Genomic DNA, 8,215 nt, shown 5'->3' with positions numbered 1-8,215 from the left:
ACACACACACACACACACACACACACGTTCAAACACACACACGCACACGCACACACACACACACACACACACACACACACGTCCAGCCACACACACATAGCTGGCCCAGCTGCTCGGAACCATGACAGAAGATGACGGATACGGTTGTCGCGGAGGGACAAGTCAAGTTCAGAGATGGAAAAAAGGTGATTCTGTTTCATTAACTCGATCTTCGTTGTTTCTGAAAGCGTCGGTCTCGTTCACTCGGTGGTGTCTGAGGTTAATCGCGGGGTTGTGTCTGTTTTTTTGCGTTCAACTTTTGCTTCACAGTGGAAGACTCGGTGGGTCGTCCTTCGGAAACCGTCTCCGGTCGCAGGTAGGGAATGGAGCAAAGTTCTATCTTACTAGATCTCTATACTTTATCTCTTATGTCTATTCATTATGAACACGTAAGCTGAAGTTCGGTTCAGCTTAAATTTCGCATACTCATCCAAACGATCCACACTTTTCCCCCGTCATTTTCTAGTATCGCACAACTTGTCACTTGGACACTTGGCCGTGCGCCACGGAGCGCATTGCGCACGTCTCCAATAGCCGTGTTAACACGTGATTACATTGCGCCATTCCTACACATAGTTAGAATAAGTGTGCTTTTAATATTCTGTCCACGTCTAATAAATTAGAGATAATTTATAAAGTTGAGAACACAACATTTAACACAGGGAGAAAGAGATAGAAGAGGAAGGGATGCGTATGGATGTGTGTCTCTGCCTGGGTGTTCCAGATCAGGAATCGCTTTAGCGCCTGCATAATGTAAAGGTTGTTGATGTTCAGCTGCGCAAATAGATCAGCTCATTATCCGTGCGTCTGTTACGACAGCTGTGCTAGGGACAAACACACAGAGGACCTATGACCATGCACACTTTCTATGGCACACACACACACACACACACACACACACACACACACACACACACACACACACACACACACACACACACACACGCACACACCGTGCATTAATAAGAATAACAAGGACTAACTGCAGCTCAGCTCACCTGTCTCTCTGATTCCCACCAGACTGTCTGTCTCTCTGATTCCCATCGGACTGTCTGTCTCTCTGGTTTCCATCAGACTGTCTGTCTCTCTGGTTCCCATCAGACTGTCTGTCTCTCTGATTCCCACCAGACTGTCTGTCTCTCTGGTTCCCACCAGACTGTCTGTCTCTCTGATTCCCACCAGACTGTCTGTCTCTCTGATTCCCACCAGACTGTCTGTCTCTGCTGGTGTACAAAGACAAGAGGAAATCCAAGGATAAGGAGAAGAGCCAATACCACAAGGAGAGGCTCAACATGAAGATAGAGGTGAATGCATACTACTATATAAATATATAATACTGAAGACTGCACTGCAGGATTTTGTTCGCTTCTTGGATATAATTGGATATTAAACTCCCCCACTTTCTCCCTTGAGCGAGATAAGCCATGGTGTCTATCCTATATTATGACAGTAGATAACTTCTGGTGACTATCTCGTTAGGCAGAAGCCACAATGAGTTTAATTAAAGCCTCATTGTAATCATCAACTCATTAAGCTTGAATGGTTACCATCGTTAGAGTGATTAGTTAATAACGCTGACTCTATTTCCCATTCAATCAAAGTCTAGAAAGAGACAGACCACCCATCCCATGCTAATGCTATCAAAACGTTACGCTAATGGTACAGCGGGTTGGGCTGGTAACCAGAAGGTTGCTAGTTCGATCCCCGGCTCCTCCTAGCTAGAGTGTCGAGGTGTCCCTGAGCGAGAGGCCCTCACCCTGACTGCTCCCGACCAGCCGGCTGTCGCAACTGAGTGGCTGACTCCGCCGTCGTCGGTGTGTGAACGTGCGCATGAACGGGTGAACGTGAGGCAGTGTTGTAAAGCGCTTTGAGCGGCCGCTGGTCAGAACAGCGCCGGATGAACGCAGTCCCGTCCATTTACCGTTCAGTCGCTGCGATACGCGGCGTGTCAGAACAGACAGAGTAACAGACGGAGTAACAGACGGAGTAATGAGTGATCTCCCGCTCCGCCAGGCGATCTGCGGCCTGGAGCCCGGCCCCGGGTACGACGGCGTCTCCTACTCGCTCTCCATCCTGTGCCTGGCCTACAACGTCGCGCTGGGCTTCAGCAGCCGCGAGGCCGCCAGCGCCTGGGAGGCCCGCATCCGCTACAGCCTCGGAGAAGGTGAGGGCCCCCGGGGACCCGGCCGGGGGGGGGGGGGGGGCAAGGTGGTGTTGGGGTATGAGGGGGGAGGAGTGTGTGTGAGTGCGTACGTGCGTGCGTGCGTGTGCCACAATGAAGGATCATCTTGGCAGGACATTTAATGTTTTAATCCTATTCTGTAACGACAAAATGACACCGAAAGTGTTGAAATAGTCAATATTAGGGGCGGTGGGGTACATCCTCCAGAGAGAGGCACGGAAAACAACAGTCTCAGTCTGTGTGTGTGTGTGTGTGTGTGTGTGTGTGTGTGTGTGTGTGTGTGTGTGTGTGTGTGTGTGTGTGTGTGTGTGTGTGTGTGTGTGTGTGTGTGTGTGTGTGTGTGTGTGTGTGCGTGCGGTGTGGCGGTGCAACAAAGAGTAGCGGGACAGTTACAAACGAGGAGCAAATTAAAAGCGACAGAGCCTCAAGTCGTCTCTCTCATCTCCGCCGCGGCTTTCGTGGGTGCAGCTGTGTGTGCTGCCTCCTGCGGGCGGTCATAGTTGTGTTTGTTTCGCCTCATTATTCACTGTTCACCGGCTCATCGGCCGCGTGATGGATTCCGCTCCGTGTTCATTAAGGCCTCCGCTGGTTTTACAGACACAAACAGCACAACAACAGTCGCCCGCTGCCACAGAAGCAAACCGCCACACATTTGTGTTTCCCTTGTTGTAGCCGCGAGACGTAGAAACTTGTGAACAGCTCTGATCTCTCATTCATATTGCCGTGGAGGGCGTTTAGCAGACGCTTCTCTCCAAAGCGACTTACAACAAGTATGTTTATCAGAAGAAGGAGAAAGAATATATCACTCAGTCGGTACAGGGAAGGATGTTCATAGAACCAAGTGCCAAGCACTAACAATCGCTAGGTTAACCCATTCCCCGTATACAACAGAGATAGCTAGGAGAAGATGCTACACAATGCTAAGTACTATTTTTTTAGTGCCAGGACGTACAACACACAATAAGTGTGTGAGACGGCAGTGGCGGTGTAGGGGGGAGGCTATGCAGAGTCCAGGTGAACTCTGAAGTCTCTTACGACCTGACTCTGGGGTCCTGACGTCGGCAGGGAGCTCGTTCCACCACTGTGGTGCCAAAACAGAAGAGTTGTGGCTTTGATGATCGACCTCTCCTCCTCCTTTGTGTCTCTCTGTGTTTGTCTCTCTGTCTGTCTCTCTCCTCCTTTGTGTCTCTCTGTGTTTGTCTCTCTGTCTGTCTCTCTCCTCCTTTGTGTCTCTCTGTGTTTGTCTCTCTGTCTGTCTCTCTCCTCCTTTGTGTCTCTCTGTGTTTGTCTCTCTGTCTGTCTCTCTCCTCCTTTGTGTCTCTCTGTGTTTGTCTCTCTGTCTGTCTCTCTCCTCCTTTGTGTCTCTCTGTGTTTGTCTCTCTGTCTGTCTCTCTCCTTCTTTGTGTTTCTCTGTTTGTTTCTCTGTCTCTCTCTCTCTCTCTCTCTTTTCCTTTGGACCGCCCCTCTGTGTGGTCCTTCCAGTCCACAGGTTCAGTGTTCAGGTCCAGCCCGGCACTAAGCTGGAGAGTGGCCCCGCCTCCCTTCACCTCTGCAACACCCTATTGGTCCTCACCAGGGATGTCCCGCCCCTCGTCATTGGCCATTGGAAGCTGTCGGAACTCCGTCGCTATGGCGCCGTGCCGGACGGCTTCGTCTTTGAGGGCGGGTCTCGCTGCGGAATATGTGAGTGTTCAACCAATCAAAACGTCTTGTCGATTAAAAAAAAGAACCAATCGCGTGGCTGATTTAGAAACAGGACAATTCTAGGAAATCCTAATATTCAGTCATTCTGTGAGACACGCTCGTATCCAAAGTGTCTTATTTAATTTAGACCAGGGTCATTAGTAAGCAGGTTAGTAAGGCATCTCACTCAAGGATGGACTCCAGGCAGGATTCAAACTACCACCCTGACCACAGGACAATGCTCTCGTCCCAGCACTTAGCTCAGTCGGGTACTTCGCCACGGAGCACCCCTCGGTTCCCAAGCGGTCAGTGTCCGTTCGCATTCTGCCCGCTATTTGCCATCGTTCCAGAGACTGTGAATCATGAATCATGTGGCTCCAGCCCTGCCAATAGCTCTCACATTTGTAACTTTTCATTATTTTGATTAAAAGCGCGGCGCTGGGAATCCATTTCCACCGATATCTCATTAGTGGGGCTAATTGGGAGGCTGTATCGTTCCCCCGGTGACGTGTACTGTGAGACAAACGTCCGCGTTCCCCTCGGCCGTCTCTGTTTGGATTGGACTCCCTCTCCCTCTCGCTTTGTTCCCGCATAATTGCCTTTTAATGGCTCTATTACTTACCATCTCAAAGAGCCGCATGCAGCGCAAGACGTTAAGAAGTTCAATTGGAAATGGTCGACACGTACAATGTCCATACCCTGTGTGTGTGTGTGTGTGTGTGTGTGTGTGTGTGTGTCTGTCTGTCTTTGTGTGTGTGTGTGTGTGTGTGTGCGTGTGTGCGTGTGTGTGTGCGTGCGTGTGTGTTCTTGTGCGTGGAGAGAAATCTCCAGCCTTTTTTCGCCTCAGGTCCAAAGATGTTCTTTCCGATCTGGATTGTGACAAACCAACACTAATCTCCACGACGACACTGTCTCTTCCATGAAGGCCCCGTCCGTCCGTCCGTCCGTCCGTCCGGAACGGGCCCCTCAGTATTCCTGGCCTCTGTCCCTCTGTCCGTCTGTGTCTGGAGGTGTGTGGGCTCGTATGCAAAGAATGAGAGGCATCTCTTTGTCGCAGGGTGGGGACCCTCTTTGTCGCAGGGTGCGTGTGTGTGTGTGTGTGTGCGTGCCTGCCTGCGTGCGTGTGTGGATGCATCTGGTGTGTGTACCTTGTACCTCAGTGTGTGTGTGTGTGTGTGTGTGTGTGTGTGTGTGTGTGTGTGTGTGTGTGTGTGTGTGTGTGTGTGTGTGTGCGTGTGTGCGCGTGTGTTGAGTGTTGAGTGGGTTTGTGGCGCCAGCACATATTTCTGTGAGTGGCTGCAGAAGGGAGATGACCCTACTCTAGTCTGCTCTATTTGGAAGTCTTTTATTCAGGGCAGCTCTCTGTGGCTCTCCCTCCAGACGATAGCCTAGACAGCAGAGGATGTGTTCCTTGTCTTGTACGGGCGTTTCTATCGAGACGGGGGATCTTAAAGTCACAATGTGTTAGACTGGGTAGCCCCGCCCATTCTGCCGGTGATTTGATTTCGCCCTGCAGAAGGGTCTGGAGAAGAGCAATACATTTCTTTCTAGTTGGATACATTTTTGCGGGAGCCAATCACCAAGCTGGCTTTTCCCCCTGGCGCACTATTGGGTGGTTTAACACAATGACGACAGGGAAGCGACGGCGACGAGTCAATTTAACTCGTTGATCACACCTCTTGAAGAAAATGACAGCAGCTTCCCCAGACTAACGTGCAATCTCCGATTGAGCTTGGTCTGGCAATAGCCAGGCTAACAATGTGTAACATTTCCACGAGATCGTAGCTTCATTAACGGGGACCTGTCTGTAGTCAAGGCTGATCCATCGTGATCATTTTATAAAATCACATCCTATAACTGATACCAATATAAAATGCTGTGCCTCTCTCTTTTTTTTGCGAGAATCTTACTAGAGTCCCAAAAACTCTCCCCCTCACCCTAAACCCCTCCCACTCACCCTAAACCCCTCCCACTCACCCTAAATCCCTCCCACTCACCCTAAACCTCTCCCCCTCACCCTAAACCCCTCCCACTCACCCTAAACCCCTCCCACTCACCCTAAACCCCTCCCACTCACCCTAAATCCCTCCCACTCACCCTAAACCTCTCCCCCTCACCCTAAACCCCTCCCACTCACCCTAAACCCCTCCCACTCACCCTAAACCTCTCCCCCTCACCCTAAACCCCTCCCACTCACCCTAAACCCCTCCCACTCACCCTAAATCCCTCCCACTCACCCTAAACCCCTCCCCCTCACCCTAAACCCCTCCCACTCACCCTAAACCCCTCCCACTCACCCTAAACCTCTCCCCCTCACCCTAAACCCCTCCCACTCACCCTAAACCCCTCCCACTCACCCTAAACCCCTCCCACTCACCCTAAATCCCTCCCACTCACCCTAAACCTCTCCCCCTCACCCTAAACCCCTCCCACTCACCCTAAACCCCTCCCACTCACGCCTCCCAGCGAGCTGCGCTGGGTCACGTAACTCAGATTCACAGCCAGTTAGAGGACAGATCTGTTATCACGCTTTTTGAACTATGAAAGTCTGACGTCTTCTAACTGGGAGGAGGGGGGGGGGGGGGGGGGCGAGGGGCAAAATCTGACATATTGTAGCCTTAGGAAAAAGTTGACGTTTGTCAGTGAGACGATGCTCTGACTGTGCTATAGATGTGGCCATACCAATTATGCATTTGCAAAGGCATAGCTACATGCATGTTCTACTGCCTACTTAGCCTCTGTGTCGTGTGTGTGTGTGTGTGTGTGTGTGTGTGTGTGTCTGCCTGTGTGTGTATATGCCGATGGTATGTGTGTGACGTCCATGCATGTGTGTGTGTGTGTAAGCATGTGCCTGTGCTGGTGTATGTGCGTGTGTGTGTGTGTGAATGTGTGGAGCACGCAGCAGACTTATGGCTCCTACAGGAATAACTGAGCTCTGACGGTCTCTGGTTTCATTGCACCGATGAACGGCTATAAATACCGAGCCCTCCTCCTTCTGGTCAGACCGCCAATCAGCTCGCCCCCTAGCGGCTGCACCGGCGCCACAAGGCCCGCCCATCTGCATAACTCTCAGCATGCTTAGGGAGAGCGGTGTGTGGCATGTCTTTGGCTGGTGGTTTAGGGAGGGAGGGAGGGAGACGGCAGGGGCTGGCATGGCAGCTATGCACTTCAAACCGGGGCCAGGTTTCATCTCACGTGGTTGTTTGCAGACATCAGACATGTTTGTGTATTTAAAAACGAAGAAGAACGAAAGAGACAATGCTGGCCAGAACACGGAGAAGGGGTGTGGCGAGGAGAGGGGGAGTGTGTGTGTGTGTGTGTGTGTTTTTGTGTGTGTGTGTGTGTGTGTGTGTGTGTGTGTGTGTGTGTGTGTGTGTGTGTGGTGTGTGTGTGTGTGTGTATGTGTGTATGTGTGTGTGTGTGTGGAGGGGGGGAGAGTGGTCGCAAGAAATGACATTGGTGAAAGTATTTCCGGGGATGGTTCCAGATGTGAACAGCTTTAACAGTCTGGAGCTTCACAGCTGCCTGCAGTCGAATGTTTTTATTTGATTTGATATAACATTCTAGCGGGTACCAGAGCGTCGCCATGGCGATAGATGCGTCCGTGCCGGCGGGCGGCGAGAGAGCGGGCGGACGGTAAAAGGCAGCCACCCTCAGGGAGACACAAAACCCTGGCAGAGGGACGAGGGACTGGAGGCAGCCAGCCAGTTAACATCCACCATGAGGGGGAGGGAGGGAGGAGGGAGGGAGGGGGAGAGGGAGGGGGAGAGGGATGGAGGGGGGAGAGAGGGAGGGAGAAAGGGAGAGGGAGGGAGGGATGGAGGGAAGGAGAAAGGGAGAGGGGAGGGAGGGAGGGAGGGAGGGAGGGAGGGAGGGAGGGGGGGGGGAGGGAGGGGCGAGAGGGAGAGGGAGGGAGGGAGGGAGGGAGGGAGGGAGGGCGAGAGGGAGAGGGAGGGGGGGAGGGAGAGAGAGAGAGGGAGAGGGATGGAGGGAGGGAGGGAGGGAGGGATGGAGGGAGGGAGAGCTAGACAGAGAGAGAGAGAGAGAGTTGGTAAGATGGAGAGAGAACGAAAGGATGAGGCTTGAGGACAAGAGTGAGAGAGACATAGCGACAGACACAAAGGGAGGGAGAGAAACAGTGCATGTGTGTGTGTGTAGTAGAGAGAGAGAGAGAGAGAGAGAGAGAGGTAAAGAGGATGAGAGAAGACAGACCGTGAGAGAGAGTGAGACAGATAGGGAGCAAGAGAGGGAGAGAACGTGAAAGAGGTTTGACTTTGTTAGATTAAGGATGAGAGAGAGAATAGCGAGCCA

At 52.0% G+C, this 8,215-nt stretch overlaps 1 protein-coding gene across 1 annotated transcript in view; it reads left to right on the top strand.

The window, feature by feature from the left end:
* Positions 1 to 115: 115 nt before the first annotated feature.
* The window catches only part of dok7b (docking protein 7b), a 23,244-nt gene continuing 15,144 nt past the window's right edge, over positions 116 to 8,215 (top strand). Inside the window, exons 1-5 of the mRNA XM_084465344.1 lie at positions 116 to 185; positions 310 to 355; positions 1,249 to 1,343; positions 2,053 to 2,203; positions 3,704 to 3,904. Coding sequence (XP_084321470.1) covers positions 132 to 185; positions 310 to 355; positions 1,249 to 1,343; positions 2,053 to 2,203; positions 3,704 to 3,904 — 547 coding nt within the window. The 5' untranslated portion in view covers positions 116 to 131. The remainder of the gene's footprint in view (positions 186 to 309; positions 356 to 1,248; positions 1,344 to 2,052; positions 2,204 to 3,703; positions 3,905 to 8,215) is intronic.

The sequence above is a fragment of the Micromesistius poutassou genome (genome assembly GCF_964030765.1).
Source record: "Micromesistius poutassou genome assembly, chromosome: 3".
Lineage (NCBI taxonomy): Eukaryota > Metazoa > Chordata > Actinopteri > Gadiformes > Gadidae > Micromesistius > Micromesistius poutassou.
This window is presented reverse-complemented; position numbering and strand designations above follow the sequence as displayed.